The sequence below is a fragment of the Somniosus microcephalus genome, chromosome 12 (assembly GCF_052327205.1).
Source record: "Somniosus microcephalus isolate GS21.2 chromosome 12, FLI_Smic_1.0, whole genome shotgun sequence".
Taxonomy (NCBI): domain Eukaryota; kingdom Metazoa; phylum Chordata; class Chondrichthyes; order Squaliformes; family Somniosidae; genus Somniosus; species Somniosus microcephalus.
Window position 1 is genome coordinate 158073935 of NC_140998.1, and position 26614 is coordinate 158100548.

General features: G+C 45.3%; 1 protein-coding gene across 3 annotated transcripts in view; it reads left to right on the top strand.

The window, feature by feature from the left end:
* The window catches only part of LOC147109619 (outer kinetochore KNL1 complex subunit KNL1-like), a 110529-nt gene that overhangs the window by 57357 nt on the left and 26558 nt on the right, over positions 1-26614 (top strand). For all 3 annotated transcript variants that reach the window (XM_086003695.1, XM_086003696.1, XM_086003697.1), the window contains 6 exons: positions 13185-13243; positions 13730-13828; positions 15768-15883; positions 20585-20675; positions 21065-21181; positions 25485-25572. In XM_086003695.1, the coding sequence (XP_085859821.1) occupies positions 13185-13243; positions 13730-13828; positions 15768-15883; positions 20585-20675; positions 21065-21181; positions 25485-25572 (570 nt within the window). The remainder of the gene's footprint in view (positions 1-13184; positions 13244-13729; positions 13829-15767; positions 15884-20584; positions 20676-21064; positions 21182-25484; positions 25573-26614) is intronic.

The following is a 26614-nucleotide window of genomic DNA, read 5'->3' on the forward strand; positions in this document are numbered from 1 at the left end:
GCAGCTTGGATAAGGAATTGGCTCAAGGACAGAAAACAGCGAGTTGTGGTAAATGGCTGCAGATAGTGGTGTTCCCCAAGGGTCAGTGCTGGGGCCACTGCTTTTTTTGATTGATATGACCTGGATATTGGAATAAGGAGTAAAATTTCTAAATATGCCGATGACGCCAAACTTGGGGGTGTGACAAACTGTGAGGATGATACCAATTGACTGCAACAGGACATAGAAAGGCTAGCAAAATGGGCAGACAAGTGGCAGATGGAATTTAATACAGAGAAGTGTGAGGGGATGCATTTTGGCAGAAGGAACAGGGAGAGGCAATATACACTTACTGGCACAGTTTTAAAGAGTGTGCAGGGACAGAGGGACCTGGGAGTTAATATGCATAGGTCCCTGAAGGTGGCGGGACATATTGAGAGAGTGGTTGACAAAGCATATGGGATCTTGGGCTTTATAAATAGAGGTATTGAGTACAAAAGCAGAGAAGTTATGCTGAACCTTTATAAAGCGCTGGTTGGGCCACAACTGGGGTATTGCGTCCAGTTCTGGTCACCACTTTTGGAAGGATGTGAAGGCCCTTGAGAGGGTGCAGAGGAGATTTACCAGTGGTTCCGGGGATGGGGGATCTTAGCTACAAGGACAAGTTGGAGAAGCTGGATTTGTTTTCATTAGAGCAAAGGAGGTTGAGGGGTGATTTGATAGAGGTGTACAAGATTATGACGGGTTTGGATAGGCTAGACGGGGAAAGGCTATTCCCACTAGTTGATGGTACAAGGCCTAGGGGACACAGATTTAAGGTTTTGGGCAAGAGATACAGGGGAGACGTGAGGAAAAACTTTTTTATGCAGCGAGTGGTGAGGACCTGGAACTCACTGCCGACGGAAGTGGTGGAAGCGGAGACACTCTATGTTTTCAAGGGGAAACTGGATAGGCACTTGAGGGAAATAAACTTGCAGGGCTACAGGGATAGAGTGGGGGAATGGGACTGACTGGATTGCTCCACAGAGCCAGCACGGACTCGATGGGCCGAATGGCCTCCTGTGCCGTTATGATTCTATGTCTCTAGGATGTCGATGGTGGGGGATTCAGCGATGGTAATGCCGTTGAATGTCGAGTGGTGGTTAGACTCTCGCTTGTTGGAGATAGTCATTGCCTGGCACTTGTGTGGTGCGAATGTTACTTGCCACTTATCAGTCCTCTGGCTCATCTGAATCATAGAATGTTACAGCACGGAAGGAGACCATTTCAGCCGATCGTGTCCGCACCGCCCAACAAAGAGCTATCCAGCCTAATCCCACTTCCCAGCTCTTGGTCTGTAGCCCTGCAGGTTAGAGCATCCCAAGTGCACACCCAAGTACTTTTTAAATGTGGTTAGGGTTCCTGCCTCTACCACCCTTTCAGGCTGCGAGTTCCAGACCACCACAACCCTCTGGATGCAGAAATGTCCCTTCAAATCCCCTCTAAACCTTCCACCAATTACTTTAAATCTGTGCCCCCTGGTTTTTGACCCCTCTGCTAAGGGAAATAGGTCCTTTCTATCCACTTTTATCTCGGCCCCTCATAATTTTATACACCTCAATAAGGTCTCCTCTCAGCCTTCTCTGTTCCAAAGAAAACAAACCCAGCCTATCCAGTCTTTCCTCATACCTAAGATTCTCTACTCCCGGCAACATCCTTGCAAATCTCCTCTGTACCCTCTCTAGTGCAATCACATCTTTCCTGTAATGTGGTGACCAGAACTGCACAGAGTACTCTAGCTGAGGCCTAACTAGTGTTTTATATAGTTACATAGAAACACTAGCTGGGGGAGCCCGGCTTTGCCAGGGCTGTTTTGGGCCGGGCGGTTTAAATCGAGTGCCAGGCTTTGGGGCCTCTCTGTGTCCCTCTGTGAATCTGCTGCCGGCCAACATTTTAAATCGAGTCCCAGGCTTTTGGGCCCTGTCTGTGTCCCTCTCTCAATCTGCTGCCGGGCAACATTTCTACCTTTTTAATACCTTGTAAGAAATCACACAACACCAGGTTATAGTCCAACAGCTTTATTTGAAATCACAAGCTTTCGGAGCGCTGCTCCTTCTTCAGGTGAAGTGGAGAAATGCATAAAGACACAGCTTATATAGTCAGAGAATCATGTCAGATGTTTACAGGTAACCTTTCCAACTGCCATTTATCACACCTCGGCAGAGAGATAATCACAGCAGTCAAAGGTGTGAATGGTGTCCAAACAGGTCAGTCAGGGAAACATTACATCAAAGAACAATGAGGTGGGGTCACAAGGGGTCAAATATTGCAGATGCTGGGGTCTGTATGAAAAACAAAAAACAGACAAAAAACATTTTTTTTGGCTGGAAATCACAGCAGGTCCAGCCGCATCTGTGTAGAGAGAACAAGCCAATGTCGACTCGAGTCTGGATGACCCTGCATCAGGTGGGGTTACATGTAGCGTGACATGAACCCAAGATCTCGGTTAAGGCCGTCCTCATGGGTGCGGAACTTGGCTATCAGTTTCTGCTCGACGATTTTGCGTTGTGTGTCTCGAAGGCCACCTTGGAGAATGCTTACCCGAAGATCGGAGGCTGAATGTCCTTGACTGCTGAATCGCATAGACCTCCTCAGAAGACAAACACGGGACACAACCAACAGAGTACCCTTCGTCGTCCAGTACTTCCCCGGAGCGGAGAAACTACGCCATGTTCTTCGCAGCCTTCAACATGTCATCGATGACGACGAACACCTCGCTAAGGCCATCCCCAAGCCTCCACTACTCGCTTTCAAACAGCCGCCTAACCTCAAACAGACCATCGTTCGCAGCAAATTACCCAGCTTTCAGGAGAACAGCGACCACGACACCACACAACCCTGCCACAGCAACCTCTGCAAGACATGCCAGATCATCAACACAGATACCATCATCACATGTGAGGACACCACCCACCAGGTACATGGTACATACTCATGTGACTCGGCCAACGTTGTCTACCTCATACGTTGCAGGAAAGGATGCCCCGGAGCATGGTACATCGGCGAGACCATGCAGACACTGCGACAACGGATGAACGGACACCGCGCAACAATCACCAGGCAGGAGTGTTCCCTCCCAGTTGGGGAACACTTCAGCAGTCAAGGACATTCAGCCTCCGATCTTCGGGTAAGCATTCTCCAAGGTGGCCTTCGAGACACACGACAACGCAAAATCGTCGAGCAGAAACTGATAGCCAAGTTCCGCACCCATGAGGACGGCCTTAACCGAGATCTTGGGTTCATGTCACGCTACATGTAACCCCACCTGATGCAGGGTCATCCAGACTCGAGTCGACATTGGCTTGTTCTCTCTACACAGATGCGGCTGGACCTGCTGTGATTTCCAGCCAAAAAAAATGTTTTTTGTCTTTTTTTGTTTTTCATACAGACCCCAGCATCTGCAATATTTGACCCCTTGTGACCCCACCTCGTTCTTTGATGTAATGTTTCCCTGACTGACCTGTTTGGACACCATTCACACCTTTGACTGCTGTGATTATCTCTCTGCCGAGGTGTGATAAATGGCAGTTGGAAAGGTTACCTGTAAACATCTGACATGATTCTCTGACTATATAAGCTGTGTCTTTATGCATTTCTCCACTTCACCTGAAGAAGGAGCAGCGCTCCGAAAGCTTGTGATTTCAAATAAAGCTGTTGGACTATAACCTGGTGTTGTGTGATTTCTTACATTTGTCCAACTCCGGCATCTCCACACCATTTTAATACCTTGAAAGATGAAAGTGTAAGTACAGGTACTTATAAAACGTTTTTGGTAAATCTTGTTATTTTTAAAAGAGATACTAACTTTTTCAAAGCTGGATGATCAAAGTAGTTTGAGCTGGAAGCTGAAGTAATGGCAGTGAAACAATGGCTGCCACATCCCTGAGATGAAAACGATTAGTCCCGCCCACACACACACACACCGATTGGCCAACCATCAGGGGACTGTACTGTAGGATTGGTCAATCGTGACGGCACAGGATTGGTCGAACCTTGACGTCAATCAATCAATGGTAAATAGCAGATAATGATTGCATAAGGCGCAAACAATTTTGGTCCGACCGAAAAGTAAATACGCTTACAACCGTCCCGGAACCGTAAGCTTTCTTTGGAGGTAACGCGCGCGTAGGTACGCTCTATAACTTTTGAGTGCATAGCCGGACAGACGCACACCCGAGGACAGAAGGACAGACAGATCGACTCGGTATATATATATAGACTAGCTGAAGTGCCCGGCGGTGCCGAGGCTTTTTCGAGGGCATGTTGTTGGAAGAGAGAGCGAGAGCGACTGGGGGCGGGGGGAGAGAGAGAGCGACTGGGGGGGGGGGGGGAAGAGAGAGAGCGACTGGGGGGGGGGGGAAGAGAGAGAGCGACTGGGGGGGGGGGGAAGAGAGAGAGCGACTGGGGGGGGAAGAGAGAGAGCGACTGGGGGGGGGGGAAGAGAGAGAGCGACTGGGGGGGGGGAAGAGAGAGAGCGACTGGGGGGGGGAAGAGAGAGAGCGACTGGGGGGGGGAAGAGAGAGAGCGACTGGGGGGGGGAAGAGAGAGAGCGACGGGGGGGGGAAGAGAGAGAGCGACTGGGGGGGGGAAGAGAGAGAGCGACTGGGGGGGGAAGAGAGAGAGCGACTGGGGGGGGGAAGAGAGAGAGCGACTGGGGAGGGGAAGAGAGAGAGCGACTGGGGGGGGAAGAGAGAGCGACGGGGGGGGAAGAGAGAGCGACGGGGGGGAAGAGAGAGAGCGACTGGGGGGGGGAAGAGAGAGAGCGACTGGGGGGGGAAGAGAGAGAGCGACTGGGGGGGGAAGAGAGAGAGCGACTGGGGGGGGGGAAGAGAGAGAGCGACTGGGGGGGGGAAAGAGAGAGAGCGACTGGGGGGGGGAAGAGAGAGCGACTGGGGGGGGAAAGAGAGAGCGACTGGGGGGGGGGAAGAGAGAGAGCGACGGGGGGGAAGAGAGAGAGCGACTGGGGGGGGGGGAAGAGAGAGAGCGACTGGGGGGGGGAAGAGAGAGAGCGACTGGGGGGGGAAGAGAGAGAGCGACTGGGGGGGGAAGAGAGAGAGCGACTGGGGGGGGAAGAGAGAGCGACGGGGGGGGAAGAGAGAGAGCGACTGGGGGGGGGAAGAGAGAGAGCGACTGGGGGGGGGGAAGAGAGAGAGCGACTGGGGGGGGGGGAAGAGAGAGAGCGACTGGGGGGGGGGGAAGAGAGAGAGCGACTGGGGGGGGGGGAAGAGAGAGAGCGACTGGGGGGAAGAGAGAGAGCGACTGGGGGGGAAGAGAGAGAGCGACTGGGGGGAAGAGAGAGAGCGACTGGGGGGGAAGAGAGAGAGCGACTGGGGGGAAGAGAGAGAGCGACTGGGGGGAAGAGAGAGAGCGACTGGGGGGAAGAGAGAGAGCGACTGGGGGGAAGAGAGAGAGCGGGGTGGGGGGAAGGGAGGGAGGGCTTGAGGCTGAGAGATGGCCACGACCGGTTGCCGGGGTAACCCTGCCGCCCCGCACTCCCGAGAGCCCCGCTCTCCGAGCCCCGCTCTCCGAGCCCGCCCCGCACTCCCGAGAGCCCCGCTCTCCAAGCCCCAGCCGCCCCGCCCCGCCCCGCACTCGCGAGAGCCCCACTCACCAAGGCTGAGATCCGCACTCTCGAGAGCCCTGCCGCCCGCCCGCCCGAGCCGAGCGCGGGAACAGAGAGAGACGCCGCGTCTCAGCTGCTCCTGCTGCGCGCGCACCCTGACCCTTGTGGCTGACGCCGTTGCCCCGGGTAACGTGACACCGGGGCGGGCGGGGGGGGTGGTGAGGAGCTTAGCAGAAGCCGTGGGACAATTAGCTAGCTCGGGCCTGGCTGGGCAAGAAAGGCCCAGGCTTTCAGGCCTAACAAAAACGGGGAAAGGTAGGAAAAAGAATCTTCAGGTTAGAGAAAATATTTACAAATGAATGTTTTAAAAAAAACTTCAATGTAATAAAAGCAATTTTATTTTGCTGGAAATGTATATTTGAAAAGAAAGACGCAGAAAGCAGGAAAAAGAATGGAAGCAAGATGGCGGCTACTCACCTCCGTTCAGAACGATAAGGCCCGCCCACACACGCACCGATTGGTCGACCGTCAGGTCACCAAAGCGTAGGATTGGTCAATCGTCCCGTCACTCGACCGTAGGAGGGCCCGGCCGCACGCGCCAGCCACCTGGCGTACGATTGGTCGACCTCGAGGTCACTGTCGCTAATGAGCGGATAATGAGATAGATAGATAGAAGATAGGAGCAGGAGTAGGCCATTCGGCCCCTCGAGCCTGTTCCGCCACTTAATGAGATCATGGCTGATCATCCAAATTCAGTACCCTGTCCCTGCTTTCTCCCCATATCCCTTGATCCCTTTAGCCTTAAGAAATATATCTAACTCCTTCTTGAATATATTTAATAAGTTAGCCTCAACTGCCTTCTGTGGTAGAGAATTCCACAGGTTCACCACTCCCTGGGTGAAGAAATTCCTCCTCATCTCAGTCCTAAATGGCTTACCCCTTTATCCTTAGACTGTGACCCCTGGTTCTGGACTCCCCCGCCATCGGGAACATCCTTCCTGCATCTATTCTGTCTAGTCCTAATTAGAATTTTGTAAGTTTCAATGAAATCCCCTCTCATTCTTCTAAACTCTAGCGAATATAAGCCTAATCGACCCAATCTCTCTCCATACGCCATTCCTGCCATCCCAGGTATCAGTCTGGTGAATCTTCGCTTCACTCCCTCCATGGCAAGAACATCCTTCCTCGGGTAAGGCGACCAAAACTGCGCACAATACTCAAGGTGTGGTCTCACCAAGGCCCTGTACAACTGCAGCAAGACATCCTGTACGCGAATCCTCTCGCTATGAAGGCCAACATACCGTTTGCCTTCTTAACCGCCTGCTGCACCTGCATGCTTACCTTCAGCGACTGGTGCACAAGGACACCCAGGTCTCGTTGCATTTCCCCTTTTCCCAATCTATTGCCGTTCAGATAATAATCTGTCCTCCTGTTTTTGCCACCAAATTGGATAACCTCCCATTTATCCACATTATACTGCATCTGCCCAATCAGCCAACCTGTCCAAATCATACTGAAGTTTCTCTGCATCCTCCTCACAGCACACACGCCAACCAAGCTTTGAGTCGTCTGCAAACTTGGAGATATTACATATAGTTCCCTCGTCTAGATCATTAATATATATTGTGAATAGCTGGGGTCCTAGCACCGATCCCTGCGGTACCCCACTAGTCACTTCCTGCCACTCAGAAAAAGACCCGTTTATTCCAACTCTTTGCTTCCTGTCTGCCAACCAGTTCTCTATCCGCCAGCCAGTTCTCTATCCAAGTCAGTACCTTACCCCCAATCCCATGTGCTTTAACTTTGCATGCCAATCTCTTATGCGGGACCTTATCGAAAGCCTTATGAAAGTCCAAATACACCACATCCACTGGCTCTCCCTTATCTATTCTACCAGTTACATCCTCAAAAAATTCCAGTAGATTAGGCAAGCATGATTTACCTTTTGTAAATCTATGTTGACTTTGTCTGATCCTGTCGCTGTTTTTCCAGGTGTTCTGCTATTACATCTTTTATAATGTACTCTAGCATTTTCCCCACTACCGATGTCCGGCTTACCAGTCTATAATTCCCTGTTTTCTCTCTACCACCTTTTTTAAATAACGGGGTTACATTTGCTACCCTCCAATCCATGGGAACTGTTCCAGAGTCTACAGAATTTTGGAAGATGACCAGCAATGCATCTACTATTTATAGGGCCACTTCCTTAAGTACCCTAGAATGTAGATTATCAGGTCCTGGGGATTTATCGGCTTCAATGCCGTCAATTTCCCTAACACCATTTCCCTACAAATACTGATTTCATTCAATTCCTCCCTCTCATTAGACCCTATGTTCCCCGACATCTCTGGAAGGTTATTTGTGTCCTCCTTTGTGAAGACAGAACCAAAGTATGTATTTAATTGGTCTGCCTTTTCTTTGTTCCCCATTATAAATTCCCCTGAATCTGACTGCAAGGGACCTACGCTACTTCACCAACCTTTTTCTCTTCACATATCTATAGAAGCTTTTACATTCAGTTTTTATGTTCCCTACAAGCTTACTCTCATACTCTATTTCCCCCCTCTTAATTAATCCCTTTGTCCTCCTTTGCTGAATCCTAAACTGCTCCCAATCCTCAAGTTTGCTGCTTTTTCTGGCCAGTTTATGTCCTCTCCTTGAATCTTATGCTATCCCTAATTTCCCTTCCCTTGTTAGCCACGGTTGAGTCACCTTTTTTGTTTTATTTTTATGCCAAACTGGGATGAACAAATTCTGTAGTTCATCCATGCGATCTTTAAATGTTTGCCATTGCCTATCCACTGTCAACCCTTTAAATAACGTTCCCCAATCCATCCTAGCCAACTCGCGGCTCATACCATCGTAGTTTCCTTTATTTAAATTCAGGACCCTAATCTCTGAGTCAACTACTTCACTCTCCATCTTAATGAAGAATTCGATCATATTATGATCGCTCTTCCCCAAGTGGCCTTGCACAACAACATTGCTAATTGATCCTTTCTCATTACATAATACCCAGTCTAAGATGGCCTGATCTCCAGATGGTTCCTCGACATATTGGCCCAGGAAACCATCCCGTAAACACTCTAGGAATTCCTCCTCCACAGTATTGTTACTAATTTGGTTAACCCAATCTATATGTAGATTAAAGTCACCCATGATAACTGGTGTGCCCATATTGCACGCGTCTCTAATTTGCCATTTAATGTCATCCCCAACCTCAGCATAACTGTTTGGGGGTCTGTATGCAACTCCCACTAACGTTTTCTGCCCCTTGGTATTTCTCAGCTCTACCCATACAGATTCCACATCATCAGAGCTAATATCCTTCCTTACTATTGTGTTAATCTCTTTAACCAGCAATGCTACCCCATCTCCTTTTGCCTGTCCTTCCTAAATATTGAATACCCCTGGATGTTGAATTCCCAGCCTTGGTCACCCTGGAGCCATGTCTCCATAATTCCAATTACATCATATCCGTTTACATCTATTTGCACAGCTAATTCATCCACCTTCTTACGAATGCTCCTCGCATTAAGACACTAAGCCTTCAGGCTTGTTTTTTTAACACTTGGTCCTTTTAGAATTATTTTTTAGTGTAGTCTTGTTTGATTTACACCCTTGATTTCTCTGCCTTCTGCTTCTGCTTTTCTCCTTCCTGTCTTTTGTTTCTATCCTTGCTTCCCTTTCCTCTGTCTCCCTGCACAGGCTCCCAACCCCCTGCCATTTTAGTTTAAACCCTCCCCAACAGCACTAGCAAACACTTCCCCACCCCCCCCCAGGACATTGGTCCTGGTCCCGCCCAGGTGCAAACCACCCAGTTTGTACTGGTCCCACCTCCCCAGAACCGGTTCCAATGTCCCAGGAATTTGAATCCCTCCCCCTTGCACTATTCATCTGAAATATCCTATTTCTACTCTGACTAGCACGTGGCACTGGTAGCAATCCTGAGATTACTACCTTTTGAGGTCCTATTTTTTAATTTACCTCCTAACTCCCTATATTCAGCTTTTAGGACCTCATCCCGTTTTTTACCTATATCGTTGGTACCTATATGCACCACGACAACTGGTTGTTCACCCTCCCGCTCCAGAATGCCCTGCAGCCACCCCGAGACATCCTTTGACCCTTGCACCAGGGAGGCAACATACCATCCTGGAGTCTCGTTTACGGCCGCAGAAACGCCTATCTATTCCTCTTGCAATAGAATCCCCTATCACTATAGCTCTCCCACTCTTTTTCCTCCCGTCCTGTGCAGCAGAACCACCCATGGTGCCAGCAAGTTGGCTGCTGCTGCCTTCCCCCAATAAGCCATCTCCCTCAACAATATCCAAAGTGGTATATCTGTTTGAGAGTGAGATGGCCACAGGGGACCCCTGCACTACCTGCCTGTGCCTACTACTCTGCCTGGTGGTCACCCATTCCCTTCCTGCCTGTGCAGCCTTTACCTGCGGTGTGACCAACTCATTAAACGTGCTATCCACGATGTCCTCAGCATCGCGAATGCTCCAGTATGTATCCATTCGCAGCTCCAGCGCCGCAATGCGGTCTGTCAGTAGCTGCAGCTGGATACACTTCCAGCACACATGGTCGTCAGGGACACAGGAAGTGTCCCTGATTTTCCACATAGCATAGGAGGAGCATGCCACGGGGCCGAGCTGTCCTGCCATGACTTACCCATTAATTAATTTAAATTAAATCAAATCAATACCACTAATCACACTACAATTAAATGATATACTCAAGGGCCCTTGGTTACTAGCACTCCCTGATACACAACAGAGACCTTAGAAACTATAACCACAAAAATTAAGCCCGTCTAAATTTTATAAAGTATTAAATCTTAATTGTCAAACTATGGGTGAGTATTTATACTACTCTAATCAGCTGCTTCCTCTTGCCCACGTCACTTTTTGAATCGTGGCGTGGCTCCGGAACGTCTGAGATTGGTAAGCCTCTGAAAGAAAGCCCACGAAAGTGAGTTTAAGTACTCACTGTACCTCTGCTCCTCCCGACACTGGCCTCTGTTGAAGCATAACCCCCCTGCTCTTGTATTCTCTGCCTCGGCGAATAAAGGCAAGCATTCGTATGCCTTCTTAACCACCTTATCTACCTGGCCTGCTACCTTCAGGGATCTGTGGACATGCATTCCAATGTCCCTCTACACTACTGTGTCCTACCATTTAATGTGTATTCCCTTTCTTTGTTAGCTCTCCCCAAATGCATTACCTCACACTTCTCCGGATTGAATTCCATTTGCCACTGTTCTGCCCACCTGACCAATTTATTGATATCGTCCTGCAGTCTACAGCTTCCTTCAGTATCAACCACACAGCCAATTTTAGTATCACCTGCAAACTTCTTAATCATACCCCCATATTCAAGTCTAAATCATTGATATATACCACAAAAAGCAAGGGACCAAGTACTGAGCCCTGCGGAACCCCACTGGAAACGGCCTTCCAGTCACAAAAAACACCCATCAACCATTACCCTCTGCTTCCTGTCTCCGAGCCAGTTTTGAATCCAACTTGACACTTTGCCCTGGATCCCATGGGCTTTTAACTTTGTGAACAGTCTACCACATGGAACCTTATCAAAAGCCTTGCTAAAGTCCAAATACACTACATCAAACGCACTACACTCCTTGTTACCTCCTCAAAAAATTCAATCAAGTTTGTTGGACACGACCTTCCCTTAACAAATCTGTGCTGACTATCCTTGATTAATCCGTGTCTTCCTAAATGAAGATTTATCCTGTCCTTCAGAATTATTTCCAATAATTTTTCCACCACCGAGGTTAGGCTGACTGGCCTGTAATTACTCGGTCTATGCTTTTCTCCCTTTTTAAACAAGGGTACCACATTAGCAGTCCTCCGGCACCACACCTGAAGCCAGAGAGGATTGGAAAATGATGGTCAGGGTTCTGCTATTTCCTCTTTTGCTTCGCTTAACAGCCTGGGATACATTTCATCCGGGTCTGGGGATTTATCCACTTTTAAAGCTGCTAAACCCCTTGATACTTCCTCTCTCGCTGTTTATTTCATCTAATATTTCACACTCCTCCCTGACAGCAATGTCCGCTTTGCCCCTCCTTTGTGAAAACAGACGCAGAGTATTCATTAAGAACCCTACCGACGTCTCCCGCCTCCACACACAATGTGCCTGCATGTCCCCTAGAGTTTAGAGGTAGAGAAAGAACAATTCCTTTTGTTTTCGGCAGAATGGATCTTTCTAAAAGATCATTATCTGGCAAAAGTTTGATCAAAAGGAACGTAAAGGCAGATAAATCGAGCAAGTCTGGCTATGAGCTTCCCCTCACTATCATACATTTGAGCTCGGGAATACCAGTGTGCTCTAGACCTTCAGAGGAAATGCATTGTGCAGTTTGTTTTTCAATATCAGGGTTTTCAACACATGCTGACTTGGTCCTGTACCCTAGCTTAATTACCTGTCAATCTGTCACAAGCATGGTGCTGCATTCCATCGCAGGGCTATTCTTGTGGTTTTACCCTGGCTAACTTAACCAGAATATTTATTAAACAACGATCCAGTATTCACGAGAACAACCACGAGTATTCTACTCAATGCAGTTTTAAATGGGACAGAATGTGAACTGATCTTTTTAAATTAAAAGGTCGGGAAAGATGTTTGTCCAAATTATTTCATTTTAGCAGTTGAAGACTGAGCAGGAGCAATAAAACTGCATTTCCGCTACTATTTATAAAAATAAAAAAATAAAAGTTTTCTCTTCCTCCTCTTACGGCACTGACTCCTTACTCCAATATGGTTGAACCAACATTCTCTTGTACCTCACTCAAATGGTCGTTATTCATGAGTTAAACCATGTGGGATATTTCAGCTGAAACCAATAACCATTCTCCCCCAATTGCCCTATGAGTCCACTTCCAGCAGGGATCACTCTCCAATCCCAAAGTGTTGAAGCCAATTGTGGCACCACTTTGCTGGCAGAGATCAGTTAACTCAGCACAGGACATGGATCAAATCTGGGACTTTCTGGTCTATCTCAGCCTGCTTAAACTAGGACTGCCATTACTTTAATATCCAACTTCATAACTAGCTATATTACTTTAGTTCTAGTGGGTTTAAGTGCTTATGGTACTTAGTGATGTACATATAGCATGTGAGAATCTACGATGTGCACGAAGACCATAGAAAATTAGGACTATTTTCCAATCTTATTTTAATAGTCTGTCATTTGTTTTGTTGGAACAATGCTTTTAAAATGCCACATTTTAATATTTTATTGTACATAAAGTAATTTTAGTCTAGCAGTGATGGGACGCATCCATGATTATATAGATTTGACCAGACTACCTTCTGAATCCGATTAGATTGATTGTATCACTTAAATAGTATTAAAAGTACTGCTCATGTGCCATCACTGCATGCAGTTAATGTAGGCGGGGGGAAGATAAAGGAAGCTTCAATTGAGGTAACGGCAGCCAGCTGAAAGCTTTAGAGGGTCTTGTAAACCAGTCATGTTGAATAGCTGTGTTGAAAGGAACATTGAGGTTCTGTTGGAAAATTCAAATGGCTGACCAATCTGGAGCTTCACTGTGCAATTTTTATCTTTTTTCAGCTCCGAAATGTAACCTGAATACATCCCTAGTGATTTTAGAAGAGTCCGAGTTGCATGAGGTATGCTCATTTTATTCTTTTGTTTGATCCATGACTTAAAATATAGTGATTTGAGGAGGGGATTTGGATATATGGCTATTGATCTACTGTGCCAACTCCTGTGTTCAGATAAATGTTAAAACTTTGCTTAGGTGGAAAGTTTCAAACTATATACTTATTTAACAATATTCTGCTACTTCACATACCTCAAGGGCACCCTGCAAGGGCTTATAACGTGAGCGTGTGTCCTTTATAACTTACTGTAGTTTAACAGACTAGAACAACCCAAGTGTTGCAACATGATCTACAGAATGGGGCCATACGTAATTTGGTTACAAATGTGAAAAATTGAAATTTGGCACTTAAATGTGAAAGGAATGTAATGGATGTGTGCTAAGGGGAGGTATAATTTCATATACTGGCTGGATCTGGTATGTGTTTATGTAGAATCTCTTGTAGTCAGTACAGTTCTGTACAAACTGACATAAGAACAACTTTTTTTTGTAGAAATTGATGAATGGCCAGATTACAGTCCGAGAATTTTTCAAACTCTTGAAAGTTCAAACGCATGTTCAGAAATCTCGCCAGAGTGAGCTACAAGTCGATGTAAGAATGCAGCTACAGATATTCAGACTTTGATCTCTTTCCATACAGTAATATACTGAATGTCCTTCGAAAGCAGTGTTTCACAATTAAAATGTCAACCAATGAGTTGCCATTTTTGTGTGTTTTAATCCTTTGAATGCATTTTTGTTTCATTTTGTCTTGGCTGTCCCTTTTTTAAAAACATCAATCACCGTATACAAGAATTTGAAATGGCTGCAGTTAAATGCCACTGCCTAAATTGATATAGGTTGCAAGATTTTTACGGTTTTGTTGTCTCCAGGGTTACAGGTTTGAAAGAGGAGCCAAGCCGCATAATTCAAATATAAATAGTACCAGTCATGTGGTTTCCCAGCAGCCAGTGAGAGCTGAAATAGTGCATGATCTGGTTGCCCAGCTTGGCAGTGAATAATAATAGGTGAAACATAGCAGTTATTTGGTTTGCTAATCAGACAATTGGAAATGGACAGTAAGCATAGGTTTCTAAATAATTACACATTTCATTCATGTCAAATGCCGTGGCTAAAATGTTAATGCCACACTTTTATCAACAGTTTGGAAGCTGTTGACTGGTGGTTACAATTTCCCCATCTCCATCATTCCCAGGTGCAAGCCTGGTGGTTTCTCGATAGGTAGCCGCACTGATTGTGGGAGCAAGTGTCCCGGTATCAAAAGCAGCGACCAGTTTTTAGCAACTTCTAGACTGTGCTCCACACGCCACTTAAATTCTATTTGTAAAATATTTTATTATGGCCACATTTTAAATTGTACAGTTATATTTCCCCACACAATGTCAAATTCAAGCAAACTAAACTTGTTTTTAAAAAAAAAAAAAAAAAAAGTTTTTTAAAAATTGGACTGCAAATTAGAGTATTCTCACCAGTGTATTGGTACCACTTACTGTAGGAAAAAATGTACTTGTGTGACATTCTTAATTCAGTAACTGAAATTGCTCCCACCAGCAGTGGCAGACCTGTAACTGCCAGTACTTCAACCCCCAGAGCTACTCGACTCTAAAGCGCTCTCTCACAAGTTTGGAAAGTGTAAAGCTAGAATTGTATGGCTGGATTTTTTTGCAGTTCAAATAGATAGAAAGACTTTATAGTTTCTTTTACAACTTCAGGACATCCCAAAGCGCTTTACGATCAATGAAGTACTTTTGAAGTGTAGTCATTATTGTAATGTAGGAAGCACAGCGGCCAATTTAAACATAGCAAGGTCCCACAAACGGCAATGAAATAAATGATCAAATCATCTGTTTTAGATGTTGATTGAGGAATGTTAGCTAGGACATCAGGAGAACTCCCCATGTCGTCTTCAAATAGTGCAGTGAGATCGTTCACGTCCACCTAAGAGCTTTAACGTCTCTTACAAGAGACGGCACTTTGGACCGTCGAGCAGTCCCGCACTGGAGTGTCAGCCTAGCTTATGTGCTCCAGTCTCTGGAGTGGGATTTGAACCCACAACCTTCTGACTCTGGGGCAAGAGCGCTAGCAACTGAGCCACAGCTGACACAACAGACATAATACAACTATTTCATATGCACACCACTACATTAGTGACAGTACGTTGTTGGGTTAGTACTTCCAGTAAATCCAAAGCTTAACTCGGCAGTTACAAAGGCTTATGAAGTTACACTTTCTCCTCTAGGTGAAATGCAGGCCATTAACTTAAGACTTGCCAGAAAAATTGTTTTGAGATGTGGAGAGAATTATAGTAGGGACCCATTAATTCAGTGTAGCATTGTTTCTTGGAGTTGGTATGGTATGCTTTTTAGGAGGGGTGGTGTGTCCTTGCATTAAATCACCAGAATGGACCATTACCCCAGTGGTACTTTAACTGTTTTACTAATACTTGGATCAGTTCTGTGAAACTATTTAAATTGTGTTTCACAACATTTCTTTGCCTGGTTATTAATGTATTTTGTTGATTTCTTGGTCAGCTTGAATTGGACAAGGCCTCAGCACTTGAAAATTGGCTGGCAGTGAAGTTTGTTCACCGACCAAAGCGGGAAGTCTATGAAGAGGACAGCAATGCTCTCTCTGCAGCCATAGCTGAGTAAGACCCTTGTAATGTTTAGATCACATGAAGGCTAAAAACTGTGGTCTGTGATTTATCATTGTTTCTACTTTGTACAGAAGTGTAACCCAGAAAGATCAAGTCTGTATACTCTGAGAATACGTCTTTTATTTTGCTAACCTGCTAGTTATCACTGAAACATCTAATTAATAAAAAAAAATTGAAATTCCCACATTTCAAAAAGTGGCGTTGCTAACAGAAGATATAGTTCAATATTTCTTTATCCTACTTGAAGCGCATTATTCATATAGCTATATTAGACTGGTAACAAAAATGGATTGATCCAGATTACTCTACTATATAGCATTAAAAGCTAATGTTGCTGATAACTCTTGACTGCTCTACCAGAACTGAACTAGTATGAATTTAGATGTCAGAATTGGGTTAATCTAACAGCCAGTAAATGTGACCTATTAATTGTAGGACTTTTCTGGTACAGTCGCCACCACTTTGAAAAGTCCACATTTAAAACAGGCAGTCACTTATTACAAAGAATTTACAGCACAGAAACAGGCCATTTGGCCCAACTGGACTGTGCTGGTGTTTATGCTCCACACGAGTGTCCTCCCACTCTACTTCATCCAACTCTCTCAGCATATCCTTCTATTCCTTGCTTCCTCTTAAATGCATCTATGGTATTTGCCTCAACTACTCCATATGGTAGCAAGTTCCACATTCTAACACTCTCTGGGTAAAGAAGTTTCTCCTGAATTCTTTATTGGAATTATTAGTGACTAGCTTATATTTATGAACCCTAGTTTTTGACTCCCCCCCCCCCCCCCCCCCCCCCCCCGAGAGGTGACCTGATAGAGGTCTTTAAAATTCTGAAGTGAGACACACACACAAGTCGAGACATCTTCTCTAAGTCTACCCTATCAAATCACTGCAGAATTTTAAAGACCTCTATCAGGTCACCTCTCAGTCTTCTCTTTTCTAGAGAAAAGAGCCTCAGCCTGTTTAGTCTTTCCTGATGGTTAAAACCTCTCAGTTCTAGTATCATCCTTGTAAAGCTTTGTTGCACCTTCTCCAGTGCCTCTATCTCCTTTTGTAATACGGAGAACAGAACTGTGCACAGTATTCTAAGTGTGACCTAACCAGGGTTCTATATAAGTTTCACATAACTTCTCTGCTTTTCAATTCTATTCCGATAGAAATTAACCCCCAGTGCTTTGCTTGCACTTTTTATGGTCCTATTGACCTGCATTGCTACTTTTAATCATTTGTGTATCTGTATCCCTAGATCCCTTTGCTCCTCTACCCCATTTAGACTCTTAACTTTCCAAGGAGAATGTGGCCTCCTTATTCCTTCTGCCAAAATACACCACCTCACACTTATCTATATTGAAATTCATTATATCGGCCAAAAAGCGCTAACCATTATACATTTGCATTAACTGCAATTTCAAAGTTGTCTGTTATAGCGTCTTAAGGTTTATTTTGGTCAAACAACTGTGCTTACTCAACTAGTTCGCACCTCATTTAAGCTGAAGAACAAACATAAGTAAATAACATCTGTTAATGTTCAATGACCTTTATGTATTTAAACCCTTCTAATGCCCTCCAAGTGGTGTGGGGTTACAGTTTGTACTAAACACTGACACAATTTAAATAAAGCTGCAGGTCAGAGTAGAGCTGGAAATTGGGCAAAAGGTTTGTTATTTAGTAGAATACTGTAATAACGCTACCATGTTCTACCAGCTGTCGCATGTAGCGGGCAAATCATGTTCGCATAAGCAGTGGGGACTGTATTAAACTAGTTTGTGTTTTGTGTCCTACTAACTAACATTTTGTTTTAAAGGATTACCCTACAAAAAAGAAAAGACTTGCATTTATATAGCGCCTTTCACGACCTAAGGAGGTCCCAAAGCACTTTACAGCCAATGAAGTACTTTTTAAGTAACTGTAATGTAGGAAATGTGACAGCCAATTGCGCACAGCAAGCTCCCACAAACAGCAATGTGATAATGACCAGATAATCTGTTTTAGTGAGGGATAAACATTGGGCAGGACACCATGGATAACTTCCCTGCTCCTTTTTGAAATAGTGCAATAGGATCTTTTACATCCACCTGAGAGAGCAGACGGGGCCTCAGTTTAACCTCTCATCTGAAAGACAGCACCTCTGACAGTGCAGCACTCCTTAAGGACTGCACTGAAGTGTCAGCTTAGATTTTTGTGCTCCGTTCTCTGGAGTGGGACTTGATTCACGACCTTCTGACTCGGGCGCGAGTGCTACCAACTGAGCCACCGCTGACGCACACACAAGATAAAGAACATTTTATTACATTTACTTCCTGTCGTTAGATTCAAGGGATTATAAGAGTAGAATAATCTTGTCACAATATCATTGTACAAAGAACATTTAATTTCAGACTATCCTGTATGTAAAGAGTTTTGCCAATAGGACATTTTTGATGAATTGTGCTTGCATTTGAGAGTGAGGATGTCCGTGCCATTTTGGGTAACCAGTATCAGCATCAAGTACTCCTATGTTTAGTATCACGCTGATTAGAATGCGGAGTTGAGATCCCTCTGCCACAATGCTGTGCCTTAATGCTGACTCCAGAATAGCCCTTCCCACTACCCTAATTTGGCATTCCCATTTCACAGCATCCACCCTGGGACCGTCTTGAAAAATGTTGCCAGTTGGTACTGAGTTGAGGGGCATTTACTGCTGTGCCTATTTGGTACTGGATTGAGGCTGTTCAAAACTTGTTTCCTGTAGGACCCCCAGATATTTTCCATTTCCAATATCTCCTGTGCTTTTGACCTCTCTGATTGTGATTGCTATTTAGATATCACAAACTGACCACTTTGTGCTATTTCCTCCAACTAATTATTGGGAAGACCAAAGCCATTGTCTTCAGTCCCCGCCACAAACTCCGTTCCCTAACCACCATCTCCATCCCTCTTCCTGCAACTGTCTGAGGCTGAACCAGTCTGTTGGCAACCTTGGTATCATATTTGACCCCCAAGATGAGCTTCCGACCACACATCCATGCCATTACTAAGACCGCCTACTGAGGGAGTGCTGCACTGTTGGAGGTGCTGTCTTTAGGATGAGACGTTAAACCGAGGCCCAGTCTGCTCTCAAGTGGACGTAAAGGATCCCGTGGTACTATTTCGAAGAAGAGCAGGGGAGATATTCCCGGTGTCTTGGCTAATACTTATCCCTCACTCAACATCACAAAAAAACAGAAACCATCATTATCACATTGCTGTTCGTGGGAGCTTGCTGTGTTTAAATTGGCTGCTGCATTTCCTCCATTACTACAGTGACTACTTCAAAAGTACATCATTGGCTGTAAAGCATTTGGGATGTCATGAGGTCGTGAAAGGTGCTAAATTAATGCAAGTCTTTTTTACTTCCACCTCTGTAACCTCACCCGACTCCACACCTGCCTCAGCTCATCTGCTGCTGAAACACACATCCATGCCTTTTGTTACGTCTAGACTTGAGTATTCCAGCGCACTCCTGGCCGGTCTCCCAGCTTCCACCCTCCGTAAATTTGAGCTCATCCAAAACTCCTCTGCCTGTATCCTAACTCTCACCAAGTCCCGTTCACCCATCACCCCTCTGCTCGCTGACCTACATTGACTCCTGGTTGAGCAACACCTTGATTTTAAAATTCTCATCCTTGTTTTCAAATCACTCCATGGCCTTGCCCCTCCCTCTCTCTCTAACCTTCTCCAGTCCTACAACAATTTCTGTGCTCCTCCATTTCTGGCCTCTTGTGCATCCCCGATTTTAATCACTCCACCATTGGCAGCCATGCCTTCAGCTGCCCAGGCCCTAAGCTCTGGAATCCCCTCCCTAAATCTCTCCGCCTCTCTACCTCTCTTTCTTCCTTTTAAGACGTTCTTTAAAACCTACCTCTTTGACCAAGCTTTTGGTCATCTGCCCCAGTATCACCTTATGTGGCTTGGCGTCTAATTTTGTTTGATGCTCCTGTGAAGCACCTTGGGATGTTTTACTACGTTAAAGGTGCTATATGAATGCTGCTTGTTGTTGCTGCGCCTCTGCCTCCCCCACCCAGAAGGAACTGGATTGAGTATACAAACTTATTTCACGTTGGATGCTTGCAGCCAGCAAGAGGAGACTTTCATCCCAGTAGTCTGGACTCGCTTCAAATCCATGAGCCAGAAGTAAAAGGACTGTTTTAGTCCACTGTGCCACACAGCTTCCCAGGAGTCTCTTTAAAAATAAATACATTTTGTTTCAATTTTTATTTAATGATGAGTATTCTTGACTCCATTGGGGTTACAACAATATAAACAATAGACAGGAGATTATTTGGCCCGCCACACCAACGTACTGACCCTTCAGCTGGAGCTATCTACTCTAATCCCGTTCCCCTGATTGGCAGAAGAACTAAGGAACATCTGAGACGAGAAAAGGCTAATTCAGCTCATCAAAGTTCACTGGCCCTAACAAGTTCATTCTACTGGTACATTATGGAGAAGCCGGCACTTTCTGTTGAAACATTTTAAGAATGGATTTGTAAGTTGCAGTTGTGCCTAAGGTTATCATTCAGCAAGAAGAGCCAATTGAATAATCTTTTTTAAGAAAATAAACTTTCACATTTTAAAATGAAGACTTGTATGGGGGCGGGGGGAAGGCTGGATAAGCTAACGTTTAGTCCTTATTGACTAATGTTCTGGTTTCCTTTATCTTTACAGACTGAAGGACCAGTTGTTAGACCTTGATAAACTCCTGTCAGAGGTGAACCTTCCTCTGTGGAAAGAAGTGACACAAATGACACAAGAGGAGGTAAGAAATTAATTAAAGTGCTTAAATTGGCCGATGTTCAGTTATTTATTCTTTCCTAATTAAAATTTGTAATTGCTGTTTCTTGCTCATTCTTCTTCGCTCCTGAAGAAGGTAACTCATGTTGAAGTTCAGTTCCATGGCTGCCCTCAGCCCTCCATCATTGATGGTCAGTACTGGCCTAAATTACATTCGTTGTACCAACACATTTTTGCTGCATTTTAAGATGAGCTGTTGCGTTCGATTTGTTAAATTAGTAATCTCTGCAAAAAGAGGCTCATCTGAGGTTTACGGCAATGGAAGTGGATGAGCCTCGGAATAACTTGCAACAATGGAAAATGGCTCGAGAATCTTTAACTTGGCTGAAAGTGACTTGTTCTTTTTCTTTTCAGTTGCAACAGTTTCGTTCTTGCCTGAATGCCAAGAAAACCACTTTTGTGAAAAGGACCAAACTGATCTGCCATGAACAAAAAGTTCAACTGTATTCGGCACAGTTGAATATGTTGAAGGTAAATGTGCTTTATGGAACTCTGTTTGAGCAAGATTAATGGTACAAGGATCTGGGTATGCAGAGTAAAGTTTGATTCTCTGATCCGCTGAAGCCAAATGACACTCTAACTCAAATTCTTCCTCAAAAACTAAGTTTTCTGTCAAACAATTAAATCGGGCATGGCTAACTTGGGGCTTTAATCGACAAGTTGGGTTTCAAGGAACAGATTGTTAAGTCATGGTTTAAACTTCTGAAATCATGTTCTCTAAAGGAATGTAATTCCTGGCTTGACCATCACTTTGTGGCTATTAATTGGTGTATTCTAATGGTTTTGCTTTGCAGCAATTTGGTTAAAGTCGCAAACCTGGCTCCATTAGACTTCATGGGCTGGATATTTACTGGGGTGGGTTGCATAGGCGGGGAGTTGCGGAATTTCGGACAGGAAACCCAGAAGTCTTGGCTTCCCCACATGCCGTGGGGTTTTAACTCCACAGCATGTGACTTTTGGCCCTGACTGATTTCCCGCCCAGAAGTCAGCCTGATTGACAGGCTTGGCTTCCAGTCGGGCGGGGAGCACTCTGGAGGATGCCGCAGGACCAAGTAGCTCTGATCCCCGAGCCCGCGTGGGGGTGGGCGCGGGTTTATTGGGGGAGGGAGGTCCGATGATCGGGAGCTTGGTGGAGCCGGGAGGAAGCACTCCTGGCTCACGAGGAGTGCTCCCTGAGGTTGTGCTCGCCTCACTGCAACTGCCGGGTTTCCAGAGGAAGGGAAACCCGGCTGGTCGCATTAAAAGCTGCTAAAGCAGGTTAAATCTGAGGCTTCCAGCCTCATTAACATATTTAAAATGCCAACCCGCCTCCTGCGAGCGTGTTGGCTGCCTGCTCCTTATCCCGCCTCAGTAAAACCTGGAAGTCGGCAGGTTGGAGCCGGCTTCCCGACGCGGTCAGAATTTTTGCTCATTTAACCCCCTCTCACCTGCTCCCCCTTGTTAAAATTCCACCTCCCCCCATGTAATGACCATATCAGCTTTTCTTTCATTTGTGCATGCAGTGTTTTAAGTTCATTATGGAAACGAGCAAGATTATGCCTTTTGTCTGACCCTCAAAATCATTTTATGGTGTCATTGTCTTCATTAATTCATTTGTCTTTAGATACTTTTGATCTTTGTTTTGGCATATTTGAGTGCATGAGTTTCAGTCCTTTGCACAAAACTACCCTTAAAATTCATCCACAGTTTTTAACAAAATTATTTTGCGTTCTCTTATTTTCCAAGAAAATAGTGGTCAGTTCGCATCTACATTCCTCTGATAGAATACAGTGTTATGGATGTTACCAAACTAGACCAATAGATCTTAATGCATTTTATTTTGGTGATTTAAAACTTTAGGCACCATCACCAAGTATATTGCTCAGTAGGTCAACAACCATCAGAACATAGCATCTCATAATTACCTCAAGAGTTACTCTAGCCTTAATTTATAAGGCAGCTAAGTGGAGCAGTCCTTGCAATGTTACTGAATACTGCTGTTTCTTGCAAAATTGTTCTTTTTAACAGATCAGCCCTCAAAGTCAAACTGTAGGCAGCTTACCCTATTTTAATAGTTGGCACTATGGTGACTCGAACCTATGCCATGTGAGGAATGAATAATCGCAGTGTTTAAAATGTTTTTTAAACATTGATATGGTACATAGAGAAACTATTTCCTCTGTTGGGAGAATTGAGAATGACGTGACATAAACTTAAAATTAGAGCTAGGCCATTTAGGAGGGATATCGGGAAGCAGTTTTTCACAAAGTGTAGCAGAGATCTGGGGGTCGATTTTCCTCCAGCTGTCGGGAAGGAGGCGGGACTACAACTTTCGGGTTTTAGTCCCGCCTACATCGACGTTCGGCCAATCCACGCGATTTTCCCTTGATTGATCTTGTTGAGCCCGCCCAGCGGGCTCAGCAGGCCAATTAAGGGCCGCCCGGCAACAGGTGACATCACAGACTGAAATTTCATCTGTCAGTGCATCCTGACAGATGAAATATCAGTGTTTCACAGCTGTTTGAAGCTGTCAAACACTGACAGTCTGAGTTCTAACCTGAGTCCTTCTACACAGACTCAGTTAGAACTCTCAGCAGCACTCAAAGCTGAAGGCTGTCACTTTTGACAGATCGCAGCCATTCAGCTTTAAGTGCTGGCTGAGTGGGCTCCCAACACCTACAGGAAGAAAGGCTGTTAAGGTAAGTACAGGTAATTTAAACTTCTTTAGACACTTTAAACACACTTACCTTTACACTCATGCACCCATCACTCACCTGAACACCGACATCGCGACCCCTCCAAGTCCTTCAACCCGACGGCCCGCCTGCTCTAACCTGGCGTGGTTTGGAGCCGTCGGGAATCCCACACGACACCCTTCAAAATAGGGATTAGGCTAAAAACTGCCTGTTAACTACCTGTTAAAAGGCAGTTAATTGGCACTAATCCCTTCCTGCCTCGAGTCGGCGGGTCCCAGTGTGGGGTGGGTACCCGCCTCCTCTGAAACTTGCGTGGAGGGGGGTTTTGGGCGGGATGGTGTGGGGGTTTTGGGCGGGATGGTGTTGGGCCCCCCGAATTCGGGATTTCCCCCCCACACGCCTGAAACCCTGCCTGACGGCTCCAGGAAAATTGACCCCCTGGAATTCGCTGTCCCAAAAGGCAGCGGATGCTGGGACAGTTGGAGCTTTCAAGACTGCGATTGATAGATTTTTGATAGCTAAGGATATTGGGATTTGGACATCTAAGTTTGCTGACTATCAAGTTATTTTAAAATTCTCATCCTTGTTTTCAAATCCCTCCATAGCCTCGTCCCTCCCTATTTCTGTAATCTCCTTCAGCCCCACAACCCCCCGGGATATCTGTGCCCCTCTAATTTTGGCCTCTTGAGCATCCCCAATTTTAATCACTCGACCATTGGTGGCCATGCCTTCAGCTGCCAAGGCCCTAAGCTCTGGAATTCCCTCCCTAAACCTCTCTACCTCTCTACCTTTCTCCTCCTTTAAGACGTTCCTTAAAACCTACCTCTTTGACCAAGCTTTTGGTCATCTGCCCTAATATCTCCTCGTGTGGCTCGGTGTCAAATTTTGTTTGATGACCCTCCTGTGAAGCGCCTTGGGACATTTTACTACATTAAAGGCTCGATATAAATGCAAGTTGTTTTGTTGGTGGCACAGTAAATAGTGTAGATGGGACTCATGGGAGCAGAAAGTTTTCAAGGAACATTGATTGATAGTTTGGGTGAGTGGGCAAAACTGTGACAGATGAAGTTTAATGTGGGAAAGTGTGAGGTCATCCACTTTGGACCTAAAAGATAGATCTCTTGGTATTTTCTAAATGGTGAGAAGCTAGGAACATACAAAAAAAAATGTTTTAAAGGTTAATGGAATGTTGGCCTTTATCTCAAGAGGGTTGGGATACAAAGGGGTGGAAGTTATGTTCCAGCTGTACAGAGCTCTGGTTAGACCCCATCTAGAGTACTGGGTTCAGCTCTGGGCACTGCACTTCAGGAAGGATATATTGGCCTTGGGTGGGGTGCAGTGCAGATTCACCAGAATGATGCCAGGGCTAAAAGGGTTAAATTATGAGGACAGGTTGCATTGACAAGGCTTGTATTCCCTTGAGTATGGAAGATTAAGGGGAGATGTAATTGAAGTGTTTAAGATGATTTAAAGGAGTTGATAGGGTAGCTAGGGAGAAACTATTTCCTCTTGTGGGGAAATCCAAAAAACAAGGGGGCATAACCATAAAATTAGATCTAGGCCATTCAGGGGTGACGTGATGTCAGGAAGCACTTCTTCATACATAGGGTAGTGAAAATCTGGAACTCGCTCAAAAAGCTGTTGAGGCTGGGTCAATTAATAATTTTGAAATTGATAGATTTTTGTTAGGCAAGGGTAGTAAGGGATACAGAACCAAGGCGGCTAGATGGAGTTGAGATACAGATCAGCCATGATCTGATTGAATGGCAGAACAATCTCGAGGGACTGAATGGCCTACTCCTGTTCCTGTGGTAACCTGCCAACACGGGGTTACCAAAAGTGTTCCATTCCCTGCTGCCCCCATCTCTCAACTTGAGCACGAAACCTTAATACATTTATTTGCTCTATCTTTTATGGCGTAGTGTGTATTCTATACAATACACCAAGGCCTTGAAATTATACTGTGGGATACTCTCACACATTCAACTGAAATTCCCCTCTCCACTACCTTAAACAGAGACATTATTCATTAAAAATAAGTTCAGGGCCATAGTTTTGTGCTGCATCTCGCATTTCCTGACACGTTCCTGTTCTTTTAGGCACAACGTCAGCAGAGGAACGAATATGAGGATTCCTTGGACGATGTGCTACACAAAATGGACGACTGTCTTGCCTCACTAGATCTCGGTAAGTAATTGTACACTTATGGCTGAGAATCATTCCTTCCCTCCCCCCCCCCCACTCTAGCACGTAATATACGGCGAGGTCTTGTACATTATTTAAGAGGATAATTTAGTGCATGGTTTTTCGTAATTAATGGAAAGGTGTCTCAGTTCTCCAATATGGTGGTGACCTGAGAGACTTTTTCAAGCAGCACACCAGAACAATGTCCATCTCTCTGGACAGTGTCGGCTTGGCTCAGTAGTAGTTAGAAGGTCACAGTGGGAGACAAAGTATACCAAAAATAGTGGGGAACCAGGGGGCTAATGAGAGTGAGGAACTTAAAGTAATTAAGATCAGTAGAGAAAAAATACTTGAGAAACTAATGGCACTAAAAGCCGACAAATTCCCTGGACCTCATGGCCTGCATCCTAGGGTTCTAAAAGAGGTGGCTGCAGAAATAGTGGATGCATTGGTTGTGACTTTCCAAAATTCCCTACATTCAGGAACGGTCCCAGCAGATTATAAGGTATCAAATGTAACCCCGCTATTCAAGAAATATAGCGAGAGAAAACCGGGAACTACAGGCCAGTTAGCCTGACATTGGTTATCGGGAAAATGCTGGAATCCATTATTAAGGAAGTGGTAACAGGGCACTTGTAAAATCATAATATTATTAGCAGAGTCAAAATGGTTTTATGAAAGGGAAATGGTGTTTGACAAATTATTAGTTTTTGAGGATGTAACTAGCAGGGTAGATAAAGGGGAACCAGTGGATGTAGTATAATTTGGATTTCCAAAAGGCATTCGATAAGGTGCCACATGAAAGGTCGTCATGCAAGATAAGGGCACATAGGGTTAGTGGGAGTGGTTTATAGACCTCCAAACAGTAAGGCGGAGGTTGGGGATGGCATTCAAAGAGAAATTAAAGAAGCGTGCAATAAGGGCACAGCAGTCATGGGTGACTTTAATCTACATATAGATTGGGCCAACCAAATGAGTTACAATACTGTGGAGGAGGAATTCCTGGAGTGTTTACAGGATGGTTTCCTGGACCAATATGTCGAGG